Source organism: Trematomus bernacchii, unplaced genomic scaffold (genome assembly GCF_902827165.1).
Source record: "Trematomus bernacchii unplaced genomic scaffold, fTreBer1.1, whole genome shotgun sequence".
Lineage (NCBI taxonomy): Eukaryota > Metazoa > Chordata > Actinopteri > Perciformes > Nototheniidae > Trematomus > Trematomus bernacchii.
In genome coordinates, this window is record NW_022987662.1 from 3384859 (window position 1) to 3406967 (window position 22109).

Below are 22109 nucleotides of genomic sequence, written 5' to 3' on the forward strand. Positions count from 1 at the left end.
ATGTAGGGCGCTTCATACAGCTGGGTTTAAAAGTGTTTCTGTTGTTTGTTCCCTGCAGAGCTACAGACAGCCTGCTGCGTTCATCGTTACCCAGCATCCTTTGCCGAACTCTGTCAAAGACTTTTGGCGTCTGGTTTACGACTATGGATGTACCAGTTTGGTGATGCTGAATGAGATTGACCTGGCTCAGGTAATTCACTCTTCATTTGCCTCAGTAACATATCTCAAAAAGTGTATATTGTCAAAAGTATGTTGCTGTTTATCTTCGTTACCGAGACATCCTGGATTTATAAATCCATTCTTTTAACACACTTCTCCCGAATACTAACCAAGATACCGTCTACATTATCTACAGTGAATTGTGTTTTTATGTTTAAAAGCTTGCCAATCCTAAGTAAAATATCTATCATACCACACTAGAATGATTTATGCACTCGGCTGTATCTAATAACAAAAATAAACCCTTATAATTCTCAAGAGGGTTATCCCGTGAATTTGTATTAAAGGCTTATATTGGCTTAGAATTAGTCTAGCCTCAACATCAACATCACACCAAAGACTGAACACAGTACTTTCCACATTCGTAAGAAAAGTGTCTGTTGCTCACCAAGGCCGAAATAACATGGTTTTGATATTGAATTTTGCACATTTATTGCTGTTTCTCTGTCTGTTACACACAATTAGAACTGCCTTATTATTCATGTCGTTAACGCTGTGACTGTCTGTGCTCAGGGTTGTCCTCAGTACTGGCCAGAGGAGGGCATGCTGCGCTACGGCCCGGTCCAGGTGGAGTGTATGTCCTGCTCCATGGACTGTGACGTTATCAGTAGACTGTTCAGAGTCTGCAACCTCACCAGGGTCAGTACATTTATTCTGTGTTTCCATACGTTTATGTCATTCCTTTAAAGTCTAGTCCTTCAAAAAACACTGTTTGCGTACGAACAAACAGAAGCAGTGTTACTTCATATCTACAGTGTCCTGGATAACAGAATACACTTGTCTAAATATGTGTGTGTTGTGTGATCCCTCAGCCCCAGGAAGGCTACCTGATGGTGCGTCAGTTCCAGTACCTGGGGTGGGCGGGACACAGAGAAGTGCCCGCCTCCAAACGCTCCTTCCTCAAACTGATCCTGCAGGTGGACCAGTGGCAGCGTGAGGGGGAGGAGGGGGAGGGGAGGACCATCGTGCACTGCCTGTGAGTTCTCACCAAAAACACACTCTCATACACTTAACACTGCATTTGTAAAGCAAAAGGGTGTTTGTGAAAAGCAATCAGCAGCCCTGTAAGGAATAATAGAGCATGATGTTTATCCAGTAAAAGTAATTTTGTCAAAGTCTAGATATGTATGATCAGAAATAGGTTGCCTAAAAGGATTACTACATCTAGTAGTTGGCTAATAAGAACTAGTTTTTGTCAGTTATCAGCATCATTTGGTGATTATTAAATAGAAAATATCAATGACTCATGAAACTGTCTGATGAAACACCATATTTACTGACAGAAGGAAGATTGGTTTTGTTCCGTTTGCCAAAATGAAGCAAACCTACATGAAATAATAAACTGTGCATTTTGTGACGCATAATGTATATTTGTGTGTGTATTTACAGAAATGGAGGTGGGCGTAGTGGAGTTTTCTGTGCCAGCAGCATTGTGTGTGAGATGGCTAAGAGACAGAGTGTGGTGGATGTGTTCCACGCCGTGAAGACCTTGAGGAACAGCAAACCCAACATGGTGGATACTCCGGTGAGTCAGAGAGAAGGACGCACAGGCTGCGGTCAGAAAGTCAAAAATATCTCATGTCTTTTCCTCCCCACTCTTTCCCTGATCAAAGACGTCATGAGTTCAAGGAAAGATGAGAAGGAGAATTCATAATGACTTAATGAAAAATACGACCACATTACAAGAGAGATTTCTATAAAAAGCACCTTTATTTATAACAGTAGTACCTTTCCTTAGCTTTAAGCAAATGACAAGCTTTTATCATGGCTGCCACTTAACCCTTATGTTGTGTTCGGGTCTCCCGTGACCCGTTTCAAGTTAAAATGATATAATAACTACGCTCTAGTTTTTTTTTTCTGAACAAGGCTTCATGATATCCTCAACAACAGCTATATAAACACTACAAAACTGATTTTGACCATTTTAGCCAAGTCTGAAGGTCTCTTAAAAAAAAAAAAGTGTATAATTTGGTGTTCGGGTCTGGGGAGACCCAGCAGAATTGCTGTGGGTGACTCGAGGTCAAATTTGGCCCAATCAAGATTCCTCTTTGACTTTAGACACACCCCCTTCATCCACTGTAACAATAATTTAAAACTTTTTTTGGGGAGATTGTATTCTAATATTAGTCTATTATAGTCAGATAACGTAATGATCCACTGTCTTCACTATAGCAAATATAATGAGTGAATTGAATCACATGTTTTACTTAAATATGTGGTGTAAGGTTTTTTGGGGCCATACAATAACATTACAACAGGATTGTACGGTTATGAATGCATAATAAGTTAGTTATGATGTATTTAAAACAATATTGGATGGTAGTCATTATTTTTTGGACTGAGATAAATCATGGGTCAAAATGTACCCGCGAACACCATGAACGGTAACAGCTTTCGAACACAACACAAGGGTTAAATATTCCCACATCATTTCACCAAGTTAGGAACCTTCATTTGCAAAAAAAAGTCTAAGCCTGCCAAAGAGAAAAGTTTGGTCTGGTTTTATTAAAATCTAAAGCATTAGACTTTGTCAGAGATTGGCCCTTTATATGAACATGTGATATTAAGTCCAGTTTCTGTGTCTGTCTACAGGAGCAGTACCGCTTCTGCTACGACCTGTCACTGGAGTTCATCGAGTCCTCCTAAACAGAGGAGCGAAGAGGAGGAGGTGAAGAAGAGCATCTCTTCGCTTCCCGTGTGTTTGATCCTTTGCTTTTGCTTGGTCCCGACCCCACCCCCCCCCCCCCCCCCCCCCCCCTCTGTGGGGGCCGTTCTGTAGCACCGTCCCTACAGATGGAACAAGCGAGACCCATTCCTCTTGTTAAGTATCCAACAAAGGGAAGACTTTTACCAGAAGGAGATGCTGGGAGTGCAACAGAGCGGGGGGGGGGCGGGGGTGTTACTCCTTTTACTTCTTCATGCTTATTGTACAGCTTTTTGAGTGCCAGCGGGCCCCTGTATGTTTCGGGCCCCATTTAAATGTTTAACCTCTCACCACAGCCCCACTCTCATGGACTTGATGCCTCATGCTGTTCAGCTGCAGAGCTCCATGTGCACTGCAGATGTCTCCCTCGCCTCCTGTAAGCTGCTACCACAGCTTTTAAAAAACAGCACGTTTTCAGCGGCCCCTCATTCCTGCTCTCATGCTCATTTCAGAGTAACAGTGCGTCTCATCATGGTGATGTTTAATCTGCAGCCGGTACTCTTTTATAAGAAAAAGAAATGTAAAGGTACAGCCTGGCCACACTCTTCTGTTTTCTACTCCATAAATCAGCAGCATCTTCATTTTATTTGACTGAGACAGAACATTATTACGTATTAAAGTACTTAAAAGCCACTTAAAACCCATTTTCCATTGCTTACGAACAGTAGATTGTCAGAAAACATAGACCCTAAAGTCAATGAAAGTGTGCTAATTAAATGAAGTAGCATCTTAGGAACAAGACTGACAATGAAACACAATCGGAAAAGTTTACCTGCGGAGTATTAGGCTTTTAATTTCTTTTTACAATATCATGAAGTGGCAACTTGAAAATGTGACATGTAGGATTTTTGCTAAAGTGTATACGTAAAAAAAAAGTGTGAAATGTATCATTGTTTATGTTTTTCTGCAGTCACTGCAGAACTGAGTTGTTGCATCATTGTTGATCTACTGGATAGTAGATTTGAAGTCTTTTTTGTACCCTAAATTGTACGATTTTTTTCAACCATATAACATTAGCGTACTCATGTTTGTTTCAGGGCTGGGCCCAATGCACTTTCAATTCAGCAAAGTCACAAATGGGACATTTAATTTCAAAAACGAAAGGAGAAAAGCGGCTTAGACACAGAGAATAAACGCTCTTTCATGAAGCGTTGAATTACAGTTTCCATTTCTGGTTTGAATGGAATTGGAAGTGAACTGACCCCAGGCTCCATTTGTTTCGTGCACTGGCGGCCAACACTTTTTATTATTCTTTTGTAGCTGATGTTTATTCATAAAGCCAAAGACTTTGTGTAAATATGTCTATATGGATAAAGCACATTGTTTGTATTTATTGTTTACTTGCATTGCTTGTAAGAACAATCATTCTTCATCCTATGTTTACTCTACCACCAGCGCTTCTTGAACTGTGGCTCGGGACGCAAAATGAGTGGGTTTCCTTCGGAGGGTTAACGTATGAGTAGGATTTAAATGAGCCCATAATGGGTCCTGATTCCTGAGGTAAAAAATACTAAATCTGCTCAATTTGAGTCCATGAAGAAACGTTTAAGAACCCCTGATCAAAGCTGTATATTAAAGCAATAGACGTAGTTTTTCAGTATTTAGGTGGAATTCAGTATTGTCTTGTTTTCACGAAATGAAACTCTGTGATGTTACTGTGGTTTATTTGTGTAAAAGCCCATTGCTCTGTTTGTGGTCAGTAGAACATCAGTGCATTGATATGCACAGAGTATTTTGGATAATAGCTTGTATCCCTCTTAGCGTCTTAGCGGGGATGAGCTGTTTATCTTCATCCTCATATCCTGCTCACCAGTATCCCTGAATGCACACGGCTCAGTGATGCAAACAGGCTCAGTGAGTGAAACATGCAGGACTGTGGAACAAAAACATTTATTGTGCCTAATCATTTGAATTTCCTTGTTGAAATTAGCATTTGAACAACATCTTAGATTGCAACCAGGCTCCGTTGAATGCATTCTCAATGTTTTGAATACCTTTTGGATCATGATTCAGTGTTTTATTCATCAGAATGCTTCATGAATTATTGAGTCTTTACAGTCTTTACTGAGTACCAGTTGTGTTTCTGTTGTGCACAAACTGAAAAAAAACAACTTTATTGTACATAAAACGTCAGAGGTCCCACTTGGTTGGAGCAAGAGTAGCCCAGGTCTACTGTTGCGGATGTTATTGTAAATAGGCTATCATGAGGACTCTAAAAGGCTCTATTGTCGGATGAACAGTAGAGGTGATGGATCAGAACATTGGTTCTGTTGTACATACAAAGTCAGAGATTGTACACCTGTAGGACTCTACTTCAAATTTTGACAGATATTATTTAGAAAGCATTATAGCGTCCACTGAATACAGAACTTTATTCTGCTAGTGGAACATCAATTTTTTGAGGGTTTTTTTCCCTGCAGATTTCTGGTCTGACCCAAAGAGGAGAGAGAGGCCAAAACACAACGTAAATACAGTGAGATTACAAAACGGATGGCCCTCTCTACAGCATGCAGAGACAGAAAAATAAATACAAGTATGTCAATAGAAGTAAACAAATGTAAACCAACCTTCTTGACTACACACTTAAGGGAAAAACTAAGGAGCAAATCCTGTTAAGATGCCTGTAATTCTTCCTTAATAAATCTGAAGTAACGGCCCTGAAGAGTGAAGCAGGTGTCCCAATGAGAGGCCATTCTGAGTAATTGATATTCACCATTCATAATTATTCTTGTCTGTAATGTTTGGCTTCTTTGCTGTAATAAAGACCACTTCTTTAATTAAAATGTGTGCAGAGTGTTCTGTTGTAAGCTTACAATTATAATGTTGTTTTCTATATTGTGCTGACTGTGCCATGTTTACGTGCTTTAATGTTCAAAAAGTGCTTTATTTTTCTCATACTGCCTGTGCTGTCGCACCTCTTTTCACCCTCTGCTCTGATTGGTTAGCTAGCTGACTCTGTTGTGATTGGTCAATGGCTTAGAGACGTCCCGCCCCTTGGCCTATCATGTACAATGTATTGGAGCGCTAGCCAATAGAAGAGAGTGTTACAAACTGATGTCATTATGTAACGGAAGTAAACAAAGGAGTTTTGAGGCTTGAGAGAACTTTGGGATTTTAGCCTTTGCAGACCATTTACATGCACAAAAACCTATAACACACTACAGGAAAGGGAAACCCCCAAACAGCATAAGCTCCCACACACCTGAAGCCCATCCCCAGGTGTTTCCACTTGTGCTGATTAGTCCTCTACTCAAGGCTGTGCACAAACTGGGCTCTATGACTTTATTCAGTACACTTAACACTTATTAGCTTGAGTTGGAGGATGAAGTTGCCAGCACCAACTGAAGTCGAATTAACCAAGCAAATTGCAACCAGCTGTGTGGAACTCGAAAAAGGTAAGAACAAGTCAGAATTTGTGACTTTTGGCCTTTTTTACTTGTAGGAAAAGCACAGGTGTTACTGATTAATACTCCACCATGGCTAGCACAATGTGACATTGAGCACATTACCAAAAACTGAAATAAAGCAGCTAAATGGAATTCAGACATATGTTTAGATCTTAGCATTAACACATGTGTCTTTTATACTGGGATGTTTCTAGGAGTCTTTTGTGAAAAAGTCTGATTTAAAATAGCTTAAGCTACATCTCTTTGTGACATTAATTTCCTCTGGTCTGCTTCTTGTTATGCTAATATTGGTTAGCATTTAAAATAGCTTAAGCTACATCTCTTTGTGACATTAATTTCCTCTGGTCTGCTTCTTGTTATGCTAATATTGGTTAGCATTAGTAACGGCTAACGTTTCACTTAAGCAACACCAGTTTCCTGAAATTTAAACAAAACTAACAGCATATGTACATCGTTAATGTTATGAGCAACACCTGTGCTTTTCCTGGGGCACACGGCAATATATTTGCCATGATTAAGGAACGTTTTGGGCAGGACTTATTCATTATCACAACTAGAAACACCTGGTCCCAATGGCACTCAGGCAAATTGTATTTTTATTTGAGTGCACGGCCTGTCTACTGGAACAAAACTCACCACCTCCTTAAAATCAACTCAATTATACCTTTTGGACATTTCAGAAATTTTAATCCACACAACCTCCACTTTGACATTAATATTTTAATTAATCAGTCAAACTACTTACCCTTACTGTAAAACGCTAGTGCTTTTGACATGCCTGTAACACAGTCTCACGGCATTTCGTGTTATAGTCACGAAATTAATCTATTGATTCGTGTTCACCAACAAGATTTTCGCATTTTTTTCGTGTCACACAGAACGATTTTAAAAGCAATGTAAATAATAACAAATTTGAAGGAAAAAGAGATTAAAAAAATACAGATTTCAGTATTCTGACAGAACAATTTTAGAAGCAATGTATTTCTATTGGTAATATATGTTTCGTGCCTGCACCAAATAATAACTAATTAGAAGGACATTTATTTATTTTTAAATATACAGATTTCAGTATTCTGAGGCTCTGAGCCCCATTTCTTTTCCTCGCGGACGGCAAAGAAACTCCGACATTATACAATTTAAAAATAAAATGGTTAGGCTTAGGGTAAGATATTGAGTAAGAAAATGTTGTTTATGAACCACACAGTTTCTGGTCTTCCAACACCCGACCGGACAAAAATACGTGGTGCAGGCACGAAATATACTACCAATAGAAATACATTGCTTTTAAAATCGTTCTGTGTGACACGAAAAAAATAGATTACATTTAATTTCGTGACTATTACACAAAATTCCGTGAGACTGGGTGTGTATTTTATTGTACTACTTATTTATCCTACTTCACATATCAAATAGTTGTTCCTAGTAATTTGAAAATGTCTACTTTGGCTGACTAAAATGTGCCTCTGAATGTCTGCTGTGTCAGAGATCCTTCATTTGCAGCAGTTCATGTTTTTACTTCATTACGGCTCTTTCATTTATTAATTAGTCACTTAATTAATCACAGTTGTAACTGGGGGACCAATATTGTTATGAGATACTTCACTTTGATTGCACATCATCAAGTGCTTTTCTGTTTATTGTTATAAAGAGAGTTAGGATAAATGACACTTTATTGGAGTTTTGTTTATTCCCCATAAATCACTTTGCTTTGAGTTAAAATCCCACATGGCTTGTTGACAGCTGCAAGCCTCTCCACACCCCTGGTACTTACAGGACAAAAATGAAGGCGCTCAATCACAACCATGCCGTTTTCTTCAAAAAGTTTAATTGCATAATTATTTACAACAGATGGTTGATAGCAGTACTTAGAAGAGGCAAAATATACTGAGCCACATTGATAAAGCAGGAAAATGATAAAATGATATAAATAGTTGAAACCATTTTGAAACCTTGCATTTAGAAAAAAAAAAAAAGTTTTACAATTTATAGGTAAACAAATCTAGAAATGAAATATTCAGCTTAAATTAATGTTACAAACACAAACTGATCTGTAGAGTGCTGTAATACTGAACAGCAATGAAACACTAAATAATACATTCATTTTCACTATCCTGCATGCTATCTGTAGATCTTTATAAAATAATGTTGACAAAGGAACGGTAAACAACAAAACCATGGTCAAGAGCGGAAAATAGTTCCATGTAAATTAGGCATATATTATATATTTATATATGTATATTTCTGTACAAATACTGAATATTTGGCATTATATTTATCCTCATTATTGATATATCTAACAATTCAAAATAGTTTTAAGCTTACCACAAACCTTTTTTTTTAAATGTTCTCATGTCACATTGCAAAACCCATAATAGGCCTTCTTGTTATTTCTACCCACAGCCACGACACAATACATTTCTCCACCAAAGGCAAACTAAGTTGTGACTTCTCTCTCTCCTCATAAACCTTTGAAACATAAAGAACGGCACAGATATCGACTAATTTCTCCTCCCATTCATACAGTAGAACACAGTTCCTAAAAATAAGCAAATGTTGGTAACTCAGTATATGCGGACTGAGGTCGCAAGTATACAATACAAATGAATAGTAAAATCAAGCTTAATAACTTACAGACATCATGTATGAGAAAATGTTACAACGCCATTAAAAATTCTCAGTTAATTGACATAAGAAAATATTCGTCTTTCAAAGGAATAATTTGACATTTTGGGAAGTAGGTTTCTCTAAAAATAAATCTCTTGTTCGAACGTTTTACTGACTAGCTGGTAACCTCACCTAATTTATATTGTGTTGTTCTTTATTCCATAACCATGTGAAAATCTATCACTTTTTATTCAATTATTTATTACTTTTAGTCTTGTGCATATTTCTTACTTGCTTACTTGAAAGTTACATCCAGGGGATGGTTAGCTTAGCTTAGCTTAGCCTACCTTAGCTTGGTTTGGCTTAGCTTAGCCTCTTTTTAGCTTAGTTTAGCTTAGCTTCCCGAAAAGACTGAAAATAGGGGAAACAGTTTGGTAACAAAATGTGCCTACCAGCATCCCTTAAACTCCCGAATTAACATGTTGAATCGTGTTTGATAGTCCCATACAAAAGTCTGTGTGTAACAACAACAAGTTCGTTTTTTTTACTTTATTTCATTATGTGGGAAAACCCTTGCAAAACCACAGAATAAATATATTACTCCTTAGTATTGTAAGAAATAAACAAACATGATCAAATGAGAAAATTAGTGAGCTTTAGAGGTGCTATTTTGTTACTTCTGGACGTAGCCCAGCCATCGCCCCGTTTCCAGTCTTTATGCCAAGCTTTGCTAATCAGCTGCTGCTTGTAACTTCATTTTTAACGTAACAATATGGGGATCGATCGACTTCCCTGATTCTCGCCAAGACAACAAATAGGCATATTTCCCAAAATGTCAAACAGTTTCTTTTAGCAGCGATAACCACCAGCAGTACCTAACAGCCCTCAGGTTTAGCTTTACAAAGAGTCTAAAGATTGGATGAAAAGCCAAACTAAATATGTAAATTAGGCTTATTGCTTGAGGAGTAGAAACACTCTCATACAGCCCAGTATTAACGCAAGCGTGACATCAAATAATGTTCCATAGTTACTCTCTTGACTGCTGTTTGGATTGAGACAACAGACAAAACACTGATCTAAGATCATCACAAGTTACATGATTTATGAGAAGAGAGAGCAAGCATTAAAAAAGACATCTTTGCAGTGCAACTGTATCAGAAACAAGGAGAAAAGCTTCCAGTGAAAATTGAACGGAGTCTGTATCAAGAAGCAAACAAGGAAAAGGGGTCTATCTTGAGGATATAATATGACACTGCTGTTGTAGTGTGTGTGTGTGTGTGTATTTGATGCTTTTGGTGTGTGCTGATTGTCAGAATAAACAAAAAGAAAGTAAATCACAAGGAGAGAAGTTAGTTGATTCAGCACCTATACAGACTTCTCTGAGGTTTATCATCAGGACAACTATTAAGATGTTAAATATGATGCTGCGTACCGTGCTGTACAAAGCATAAACAGATGTGAACAAGGAAGAATGACCTTGCAGTGAAACTACTGGGAGTATTACTGAGAGTTAGCTGACTCTTTCTTTAAACTAGATGCTTCATTCTCTTTGAATAAGCATACAAATAAATAGGTGACCATGGTAAGATTGAGCCCTGGGTGACAATGACAGTTTTTGCTCCTGTAGTGTAAAGCATGATGGACAGCGTGCTTTCAGTGCTCTGTAAATAAAAGGTGATCTGCATGAGCTCTGCCGCCCCACAGAAGTACCGCTGCATAGTACACAGGCATGACAAAGTGTTCCTGTGGAGATTACAACTACTCCTACTTTACCATGTTCGCTAACACACTTAATAACCGTGAGGTAAATAGCTGTAGGTGAGCCCGCCTGTCTTCGTATGAAAACACTATTGCACTTTTTGGCTGGTCAAGTTTGTCAGTCCTTAGTTTCTGTAGATGCCAAAAAAGGCCAAACATCGAGAGATTGCAATATCACAGCTAGGTGGAAAATGAGGACATTTCAAGGAGATACATTGCTAAACTAGATGTGACGTGCACTCTGAGATGTTAAAATCACCATTTCTGCTCCAGATTTTCTACAATTCACTTGTTTTTAATGAAGCAGAACATCTGTGACTGAAAAGTTAGCAAATCCTCCTTTGATTTCCTCTACACTGTATTGTGCTGTAGTTTATTACAGTAGGATGTTTGGATTAGTCAAATATCAATGTAAATCAGTTTTCCTGCAGCCTGACCCAGCACAGTTTCCAGCCCTTTGTAATGGTGTCACGAACAAACCTGCACTCTGAGAGGTGTTTGAAATCCTTTCACATTCCTCAACCCTAAAACACTCCCTCACAGAGGCCTATGAGGATCAAACTGTAAGGCACCTGAGGATTTGTCATGTACATAATTGCCAAACTCCTAAGCCCCTCATAGCACGGTGGGTACAAATATGACACGGACCTGAAAAAGCAAAATATATTAAGTGCTTCATCAGAGATGCAATGCTCATGACGAGTAATCCCAAAATATACAACTATGATCATAGAATACCCTGCTTGATACCGCAAAATGTGTATTTCACGTCACACATACTCTAGTTGTGTTCATCCCTCGCAGCAGCTGGTGTCCCTGTGACGTTAGAGGACATCTTTGTGTCTGTTACTGATAGATGATTGGTGCAAAAACCAAAGTGACATCATTTTTTACACGAGTCTGCATCCTGTCAATCATTGTCACTCTACTGTTCCCCTTTGTATGTGCTAAACCAACATCATACAGTATGACAAACACTTCACAGATTTGACTCATGCTTACTGGTTGAAAAGTGAAATCAATTCAAACAACCTGGCAACACAACATAAGAAACTACAAAAAGCTCTGTTTGATGAGTGCCAGATCATGAAGCACTGACGTGATGGGATCACAGTTTGCAGTCTGTGGGAAGTAGACTTGATTTGCATGACGTTCGGTCAGGTGGAAGAGCAGTCAGATTGTTGAAGTAGCCCGTCAGCAAATATCAGAGAAGCTACTGTCTGTCCCTATGGGGGCGGGACCAGTGAAATAAACGAGGTGTTTAATATTTTAAACTAAATTCTCCTTCATGAGTTATTATGCTGATATTAATAGACTTACAAGGGAAGTGGAAGATAGCGTGAGGTTTTTATTGTCCTACAAAACATGAATTAAACTGGGAATAATCTGTTAACTCTAATACTTCTGGTGACATTCACCACAGGGAATACACTTGTTGCACTACTACAGTATATATAGTGTTTACTAAAATATGCCTTAAATCAACCATGTGCTGCTGGATTAGATTTACTTCTATACAAAAATATGTTAGTTACTCCTTTTCAGGTTTTCACATTAAGTGTCCACTTTAAAGTAATAAACCTCTTTTTTTTGTTCAAGGTATGGTGAGAAGATTGTTCCCCTAAAAGTGACCAGTCAACCAAGCAAGCAAAAAGAAGGTAAGTCTGTCAATTATATAAATATATTGGAAACATACAGAATGTGATCTGCTAGGGAATAATTGAGGAAAAGAAGATGCACCATTGTTATGCCCTTATTTCCATACATTTTAAAAAGACTGAATAAAAAACATTTAGCACTACAATTTGTAGAAGATGAACTGCCTGTTCTTCAGACTGAATATGATTTAGAACAAGGCTTATTAAAATGAAATGACTTAAATAATTTAGCTTCCTGACTACAGAGGGTTATTAAACGGAATCAGCCACTATCTTCTTCTCTGAAATACAATATAATGGAGTTTTGTTTGAGGCAAAGCCCCTTCATGGAAAAATATATTTGTTTTTAAGTTAAGTACAATCCATTGAGAATAACCTGTTATAATAATCTGTAATTGTATAATATATTAGATTTTTAAGCAAAGTATAATAATATTCAATAAATAGTTATTTAGTCTACATCGGGGCTCAGTATATACACAGTAAGCTAAATAAACTAGTTCACTCGGCGAGAATTTGGTTTAGTGAAGGTGATTTACAGCTGGAACAAGAGATCCAGTCTAAATATATTCAATGGTGCATATAAATATAAACTCCACAGAAAATAAGCATTCATTTTACAGTCTACATACATGTGTAACTATTTCATGAATTCTAGTTTGCATTTCTTTTAATCAATTTCTTGTATTTTATTTGTATTGGAACTTGTATGAATCGATCAGATTCTATTTTATTGACATGCTGTAAAACTAAAAATCTGTTTTTGTTTATGTATGAACGCCTTTGCCTTAGTAATGGCGAAAACATCTGTACTTCCTGTGAGAATCAGGGAGATGAGCTGAAGATTGGTGACACGGCATGTTTAAGCTTACAGCCGAAATGAATTAGAACAACTTAAATGTATTTATTATAAGATTTTGGAGTAAACTCTCTCCCGTTTAAATAGAATTGGATTTTCAGCAGCTGCTCGTCTCAAAGGAAGGGATTTTTTTGCATTTTTTTTGGGCTCTACATTCATGAGGTTAAGGCCGTCTGGTAAGGTTCGGGTTTCAGTTTTAGGGTGTACACGCGTCACAAAGCAAGAAGTACAATCTGAATCTCAAAGTAAAAATAAACCCCATCATAATCCTGACACTACACAAGCATCTACAGCGGACAGACTGCCCTCCACGACTCAGTGCTATTCTAATTACAATAAAATGGGAAACATTAAACACTGCAGCATAGTTCTAGTGGCCCTGTATCGACATTTGTTTTAATTAGCTGGGGTTAGCTCTGCAAATGAGGATGAATGTGCATGAGCTGCAAATTGTTGGACATTGTTGCTGTGGTATAAAATATGGACAGGTACAATGCAGTCTGTTCAGCCAGCTTTAGCAGAATGCCCTTGGCTCAGGGTGGGCATATTTTATTTTAAGGTGGAATGTCAAAGCTTGTAGTCTCTAGCATCTGGTAAATAAATAACACCAACCTCTTTGCATGTTTAGAAAGGAAGTGAAACCATAAAACCTTCTCCTCCTTCACATCACTGAGGGCAAGAGCATTGCAAAGATGATCTTTTTCTAAAGTCACAATCCACCAAAAGTCATCAGAGACGACGGGCACCATATTAATAAATCTCTGTTTAAAAAGTCCTTGAGTGTGTGTGTGTGCGTGCACATAGGACTGGGAAAAGGACAACCATTTTAGAGTAAAAAGCAGCACCATTTACTATAGTAACTGAATATTATTAAAGTGTCATTTGCACCGGTCTTTCCTAAACTACATGAGCAGATCAGAAAAGTGTCTTTGAAAAGCCCCACTTGGAACAAAGGTTAGATGCAGTGAAATATGAGATGTGGTTTCTGTTAGGTGAGAAAGAGTAGACAAACGCACTGTCAAATCAACCCACAACTGTTCCAACTATAAGTACTAAATGTATACTGTAGATTGTGATGTTGTTCATATGATAGATACTGTAAGTATAGTTAAAAGTGTTAGAATCACAATATTGTAATTACGAGAGGCCTGAACGGCATCGGAAAGAAAAGAAACACAAGGTGCAGTATATATGATCTATAGAGTAGTATGAAATTCTGTAGTAAAGTTTCCATATCTGTCCTTGCAATTCAACTGCAACAATATCACATGAGCTTCATAAACTACATTTCCCTTGGAAATACAAACATGAATATTATAAGGTGCAAAATGCATTGTTTGATACAGTCACCTTCTCCAAGCTGCGCATAAACTGTCTTTTGTTAATAATTCATATTTGTTCTGCAATGGAAATGTATCCAGCAGCTTTTAACGTGTAAAGTCCTAAGAGGGAATGGTTTTATGAATGGAAACTCTAAAATGATGGTCTAGGATTTCTTTTTGCCCTATTTTGAAATCTCATTCAGCAACAGTGGTCGGCAGCTGCAGCCTGCCTGCCTAACGATGGATGTTATTGTTGTGCAGCACCTCCGAGAGGCTGTTGAATATTTTAACACTTTTCTATTTTGACTTTTTAACCACTTTTTACAGCTAGAAATGTATCCAACAAGCTGCCAGGTTTTAGCCAACTCCAAAGCAGAGGCTGTGTGGAGTTTGAACCTCATAATAAATATACTTATTTGCTCTCTTTTCAGGAGTTTGGCAATAATCTACATTTTATAAGTCTTTTTTGCCTTGCTAAGATGCATCACTGCTGGAAACATCACTCTCCAGACCACTGTTGCTGGTGAGAAACTTTAGAAAAGTTGCACTTTGTGTCTCACTTTGAATGTGGAAGATGTAGCCTTACCCCTTTCTCACAGTGGGGCAATGGCAACTATGGAGAGGACTGGGGTTTTAACAATATTGGCAATGACAACATTAACCAACAACTTGAATATATGAGGTGGAAAATAAATACCAGGTGAAATGTATATTTTGGGGGTATAGTAGCTCATTCTAATGGTGCAGAACCGTGTAGGTTTAAAGCTACACTAGGCAACTTCAACTGGTAGTGGCTCATGTTGACCAATCTGATATGGGATCCGTTTTTACTGAAAAATACTAAAGGTTCAAGGGGCAACATGTCTTTATAGTGGTTTGTCCAGTTCTCCTAGTATTGAGATTTGTTTTAAATGTTGTATTAATACTTTTTCAAGCAAGATGGGGCGTTCTTTTCCTATGGCAGTGCCACATTGTGACTTAAGCTGATACAAAATTATACATTTACAACTGAACTCTTGCCTAGTGTAGCTTCAGTAGTGACAACCAAGAGAATGGCGACGGGTGAAGAGAGAGTGGACGAACAGTGACGGATGGTGACAGCAGGCTGGATGTGACTCCACGAGCTGGTGTTGGGTGGAAGTGGACAACAGGGGCTAAAGGTGAATCTGTGGACCTCAAAGCCGTGTCTGGGCCTCTGGGATGTAGATCTCGATGCTGTCTGCCCTCTCTGTGGCTGAGTTCTGTCTGAAAGAAGCTGCTCGTTTGGCGGCCATGAGGCGTCTGCGCGCTTCCTGTCGCTGGCGGTCCTGAAGGTCCAGAGAGCGTTCCCGCATGATGCCACCTCGGCCCTTTGATGGTTGCCGCTTTAGAAGAGGTGGCGGCCATTTCAGCTCCTTAGGGCACAGAATGACAGGATTAAACAAGGCAAACAACTGTGGCTTATTATTATAGCATGCTATCCAACGGCAAATATTTCACAGGGTGGAAATGCAAACCAAAGACTCAATCAGTGATCTGCAGCTCAACAATATTCATTCAAAATATGTTGAAAAGTTTTATTTAAAAGCACTTCTCAATCTTATCAGTCATCATAGATAACTGTGAAGTGATTTGTCTGCATAAAACACTTCCTTTACAACACATATTTGTGTTCATTCTAGTGAGGACTACTTTATATAGTTTGGTCCTTTTTTAATTTTCTCATCAGGGAAAAATAATAGCTCTGCAGAAGAACACAAGGATAAAAGCAATGAGACACTGGCAGAGAAGAGAGGCTTACTGTATTAAGGAAATACTGCAGAAAATGGTAAATGTTGAATCACTGCAGATAAATGAAATGCTATTAGGAGTTGTGTTCACGATGGAGTGCACATATTTGAATACATACTGCTATAAGCTTTTATATACTTTAATTATCTTGGGTACATGTGTTTGTTTGGGACAGACCAAGGCCACTATGAACGCCATTTGTCCTAGAGACCATGTGAGACATGTATGTGACGGAAAAGACATCCTATTGCTCTTAAAACACATGTTCTCTATTCTTCTCTATTCGCATGTGTCTCTCCTTGAATCCCTGGTGCGAGGGACTCAAAGAAAAGACGCAAGTGAGGGAAACATGGATGCAATTTTAAGAGCTTGGGATGCAGCTCATGAAACTGTGTTCTCAGACAAAAGAAACTACAGAAACGTTAAATTGTTATGCAGCCAGAACATCACCCTTTGCAACATTTTCCAATTTGAACAAACTAATAAACCAAAACTTTTTGAATGTAATGCAAGCTTTTCTAACTGCCTGGTGTAAGACTGTGAAGGAGAGAAGCCCGATACAGAGCATCTGTGTCTCTGTTTGGGCTCAGCTTCATGGGGCTTGCAATGTGCCAACAACTGCTGGAGGTAAATAACTCCCGCACAACTGTAGCATGGAGATAATCATCCGAGTGCCCTGGAGGAGCAAGTCTATCTCTGGTGGTTTAACTGGGTGGTTTGATCATCCAAATGTTTTTTATTTTGCAAAAGGACATGCATTCTAAACATGTTTAATGCTTTGCCTACCTCAAGGCTTAACCTGTGATTTGATTAATAGCAAAACAAGTAAGATGGCACAAAAGCCACTGCTGTGTGACTGTCATTTCACAGTTAAAGGAAAAGTGTGATGTGTGTTCAGTGATAGTACAAAGTGTACTATGGGAAACATGCGCCATTGAGTGCCACTGTTCACTAAGTTATCTAACATACCGCAGACTAAAAACATGGTGTTCCGTTACAATAATATTGATGTGGGGATAAAACAGATTTTTTAATATAAAATATTTGCGATGATGCTACTAGCTGTTTTAGGCTGAACTGATGTTGCCTCCTAACATTGTCCCTGCAGTGATATGATGAGAATGATTAACCCCCCGCTGGTCACAAACCTAAAAAAAAGAAGGCAATTGTTGTCACTGTAGTTTTCTCAAAAGCTGAGTGAGTTCATCTGCAGCCCATTAGGACTAATTATCATGAGTTTGAATCCCAGTTGTACAGTACCTGCTTCTCTGGGCTCTCCACCAGCTGCCAGCCGTTGCTCTTGATCAGCTGCAGCTCATCAAACTTGGCAGTGACGTCATCGATGGAGAGCTGCAGGAGGTCCCAGAACCCAGCCAGGTCCTGAGAGGTGGGTCTGGGCATGGCACTGGGGTCCTGAAGAAACAGTAGTACGAAATGTTGTGAGTTTTATTTAATTTTTTTAACTCAAATGAAATGATATCCTGTCTTTGTTATGTGCAGGAGTGCAATCGAAAATATAGAACCTTAAACTGTTACTACATTTCATGAACCAGCATTATACTGTACCACCTGTATGAAAGCTTGAAATAAATATTTTACTAAATCTACCAAGTCTATATTCAAAAGTACAACTTACTTTAAGACATTCACCATCCCCACCACTGTGTGGCAGCACAACACCAACATTTGTTTGTAACCTGGACTGACTCCCTTAACTGCCTTTTTTTATAACAGCAGATATGGTCCATTGAGTTCTGAAGCAACAGTGATTTTTATTTACTCTTAAAATGTCATTTCTATGGTTTAATGCTGAGAGCAAAGGGGGAAGTGAACATGTTTTTTCACCAACAACAATTTAGCAAAAAGAACTGAGCACAGGTGAAGAATTGTAACTGTTGTAGAATTAGAAAAAAACATTAATACTGTTATTACATTCTACTGTAGTTTGCAGATTAATCTATATTATGTACAATTGAAATGACAACATTCTTGCTGCATTTCTGTGGTGCGTTGGTGTGCTTGATACCTACTGTACCCAGTGGGCTGTAGACCACAACTCACACTCATCTCATCAGGCAGCCACAGACTGACTCATTACCACAGACGGCAAACAGAATCTATGTGATCCCAGACCAAGAAAGGGTCTGTCAAGTCAAACTTCAAAGCACGTTTGGAGCGTTTTATCGACACATCATGCAGTCCCCCCTCTATCCAGAAGAAAAACAGAGTTATTCAGACACGTCTGAAAGCTCAGGGCAATCTAAGGCTTGTCACTACCGATGTTGGACTTAATTCATCATGCCACTATCTATGGGGAGAGATTGCGGCCCAAAACCATCCAAAGAGAACAACACACCAAAGGCACACACTTGTCTGCACAAAAAACCCCCAACAGAGAGCAGATTTTTACCTACCTCAACTAGGGTCTGCATTTCATTCACAAAGAAATGTGCTATGCTTTTGTAAGGTGTGATTAAGTGCCTGCCTGTCTCTCTCACAGACTCTCTCTACTGTATCTGCAGAAACATTCCCCCTCACGATACTATCAGTCTCTGATATATGCCCACTCTGTGGATAGTTAATATTAGAAAAGGTATGAGTTTCCAGTCGACGTGACATGAGGACTAAACAGTGAGACAGTATGGCAGTCCATTATTCAAATTGTGGAGTCGCATTCAAACGGCTGCCTCCGTGCCTAATGGATGGCCTCGACACAGGTGCTGCTTCCTATTGGAATTCCCCTTTAGTTTACTGTGGGGTCAATAGCAGCAGAAGGACTGCTTCACTATTGATCTCTTTGGTCTATTTTTGGAAGGCGAACAAATGCATCTTCAGGCTGAGCACCTTCTCACAGCTTTGAGAAAGAGGAACGTTTTCTGTGTGACACATTAAGAGCATGTAGGTGGATACAGTGTTCTTGATCACAAACATATACTCACCAGATTCTGCTGACATAGCCAGTAAAACTGCTGAAACTTTTGAGACATTAGTAGCTGAGCACTTCCCACCGCACTCCGGATTTTTCCTAGGACTTGCAGAAATAGTAAGAGAGAGACAGAGAAAAAAAGAGATTCTGGTTTAATACTAACAGCTTGGCAAAGGCAAACATGTCTTTCAGTCATTCACAAGGATCCAATCTGTTCAAAACACGCCTATCACGATACATTGTCAACATGCTCTTTTTTGCAAATATAATGAAAGCATTGACCTCAGACAACAGAAAAGCAGCCCCTGCTTTACCAAGAATAGAGTCGGGACACTCACTCTCCTCCGTCAGGTCATGCTCCTCTGCTTCCCTCTCCATCTCTTTGCACCATCCCTCCAGCCGCTTGGTTTCATTGTGAAGGAGCTGCATGAACCAGCTGCCGTCCCTGCGGAGGGGGGACACCCGGCCCGTCTCGGTGCTCTCCAGACTGGGTTGGACCAGCCAGGGTTCAGGCTGCGGGCTGGAGTGCCCGCTGGAGGGCCGGTAGTCCTCCCTGTAGCTGAACAGGCCCTGTGTGCGCACCGTGCGGATAGCCCCGTACTGCGTGGGCGTGCTGGGCTCAGAGTGGCGACCGAAGCCTCCACCGAACTGCAGGCCCTTGTCCTCCATGGAGGGAAAGCCCTCCAACTCCATGTCAGCTTGTACTGCAGTGGTCACACTGTTGGAGCGCTTGAACCTCCCTTGCCTAAGAAAGTTAAAGCGACAATGCAACTTCATTACGCTTAGACTATAGACATTGTGTTTCTTTACTCTGAGATGCATACCGTTTGTGATCCTCCACCTGGATCCCTATCGAATGGAACTGAGGAAGGCCTTTACTTTCAGTCTCGGAGTCTGTCGCAGTTTCCACCTGGTAAATACAGATGATGGAAAACAATCCAACCATCATTATTATTATTATTATTATTATTATTATTATTATTATTATTATTATTAACTGAAATAAACAGACACCACAAAGCACACATGGCTATCATTTACTTTATGTATGCTAGCTTTTTGTATTATTAGAGAAGATCCAAGTCTCCATCTGTAATAAAATATTTTTTAGAGAGATCATCCTTTTATTCTTAATCACTGCTCTCTCCGTATAAGTCCATTTCACGTAATACAGACACTTGTAAAGGTCAGGAAGCCTTTACAACCTTGTATAGTGCTTCACACAAATTGGTACATTTGGGAATTTGTATAACCCTCTCAAAATGACAAGATTCACCAATTTGCAAATGTGCACTGTAGTTTTTTGCCAGTTCAAGATTTCATAGTCTCCTGGGATATTTGAATATAGATCAAATCTTCCATAAAGAAACCTAGTCTTCTTACCATGACATTGGACAATGGTGCAAGACCTGCAATGTTATTGAGTGTGTTCTTTGGCTATCATAAAGTGTATTTGAATGATTTAAAAGTGATTTTACTGAGAACTCTGAGAGATAGTTTGACTGGATTTTAAAGGACAGCTCTCATGCATATTATTATCTACTGAATATTAAACTGAAGAAAGGGGAATTATCCTTTCAGCCAGGGCTAGATAGAAGAAGACAGATGAGATTGGTGTTATTAGCAGAGAGATATTCACATATCAGTGAAATGATGGCCATTGTCAGATCTGTTCTTACCTGTATCCCGATAGATGAGCGTGGGGTTTTGAGGTACTCCTCAGCCTTGGACACCAGCACTGCTTTATCGCATGTCTGGACGGAAGTGTGGCTGCCCAAAGATGCATGCCTCTTGCCTGCTGCTGACTCCATGGCCATGGTGACTGCCTTGGTGCTGTCCAGGCTGTCCACGGAGCCCATGGTGCTGTAGATGGGACGTCCGAGGCTGTCCGTGGTCCACAGACCGCCCTGTGGATGCCTGCCCTCCTGGTAGGCATCTTGGGTGGACTCTGTACTGCTCTGGGCTGTCACAGAGATAAGAGGCTTGGTGGTGGTGCGCGGGGGCACAGGAGGTGGAGTCTTCTTGTAACTGGGAGGATATGATACCACTGCATAGCACAAGCAGGATGAGAGGACGAGGACAAGGCAAGACAAGGGTAGAGGATAAAATAAAATGTGGCAGGAAGCTGACAAAGGCCAAGTGCTGCTGTTCACCTGTATCACACAGCCTGTGATAGAAGAGTGTCAGGGCATTATGGGAGAGTAGCAGTTTAGCACTTAAAGCAGGGGAAATGTCGGTAAGGTGGAAAGCAACAGCAGCTTTGTAATATGTCTGTGTTTATTAGAGAAGTGCAATGAAGGATTATGGGAAAGATTTGCTCTTGTAAGTGCAAATGAGAATGTGATGGTAATCCATCCAGATGGACCTCACAGCAGAGCTGGAAACGTACCATCTTCACTTGCTGGATATGTTTTACAAAGCTATGATAAAACACTCACTTAAGAGAACAGTTCAGTAAAAAGCTATATTGTTTTGATGTGAGCTGCAAATGGCCGTAGTGATGTCTGACTTATTTCGAATATATCTAAAGAAGGAAGACATTTCTATGGCCGGCCACTATCTTCAACACTTGGCCAAATAAACAATGAATCCAGTCTACATTGATAATAAATCCCATTCACAAGGTTGTTTAGAATGGTAACCTTGAATCGGATTTAATCACAAATAAACCCTTCTTTACATGTATGAGAATTATAAAGACAGTCGTATTAAAGCTCCTGAGCATTATTCAACCCTACAGTGATTATCTTCAATTCACTTAGTCATTACCTTGTGATGTCATCTATTCATTTCCTCATTTATTGCTATTCAATGGTAATATTCATCATACAATATACCTGATGCAGCAAGGTTGTTGTTGCTCTGCCTACTCTGACATGCTG

The 22109-nt window shown here is 39.4% G+C and overlaps 2 protein-coding genes and 1 long non-coding RNA gene across 6 annotated transcripts in view; 2 read left to right on the forward strand and 1 right to left on the reverse strand.

The window, feature by feature from the left end:
- The window catches only part of ptprk (protein tyrosine phosphatase receptor type K), a 110446-nt gene extending 104740 nt beyond the window's left edge, over positions 1 to 5706 (forward strand). For all 4 annotated transcript variants that reach the window (XM_034135506.1, XM_034135505.1, XM_034135507.1 and 1 more), the window contains 5 exons: positions 59 to 190; positions 733 to 858; positions 1032 to 1195; positions 1609 to 1744; positions 2812 to 5706. In XM_034135506.1, coding sequence (XP_033991397.1) covers positions 59 to 190; positions 733 to 858; positions 1032 to 1195; positions 1609 to 1744; positions 2812 to 2865 — 612 coding nt within the window. In that variant the 3' untranslated portion in view covers positions 2866 to 5706. The remainder of the gene's footprint in view (positions 1 to 58; positions 191 to 732; positions 859 to 1031; positions 1196 to 1608; positions 1745 to 2811) is intronic.
- Positions 5707 to 6147: 441 nt separating this feature from the next.
- On the forward strand, positions 6148 to 17874 carry LOC117486870. Its single transcript, XR_004556334.1, has 3 exons — positions 6148 to 6318; positions 12292 to 12350; positions 17551 to 17874. It is a non-coding gene; the product is annotated as an uncharacterized LOC117486870 (long non-coding RNA).
- LOC117486869 (disks large-associated protein 2-like) overlaps positions 15427 to 22109 on the reverse strand; it is an 86111-nt gene continuing 79428 nt past the window's right edge. The window contains exons 8-13 of the mRNA XM_034135452.1: positions 20907 to 21274; positions 20052 to 20137; positions 19566 to 19972; positions 19241 to 19332; positions 17562 to 17714; positions 15427 to 15925 (exon numbers count right to left, since the gene is read on the reverse strand). Coding sequence (XP_033991343.1) covers positions 15707 to 15925; positions 17562 to 17714; positions 19241 to 19332; positions 19566 to 19972; positions 20052 to 20137; positions 20907 to 21274 — 1325 coding nt within the window. The 3' untranslated portion in view covers positions 15427 to 15706. The remainder of the gene's footprint in view (positions 15926 to 17561; positions 17715 to 19240; positions 19333 to 19565; positions 19973 to 20051; positions 20138 to 20906; positions 21275 to 22109) is intronic.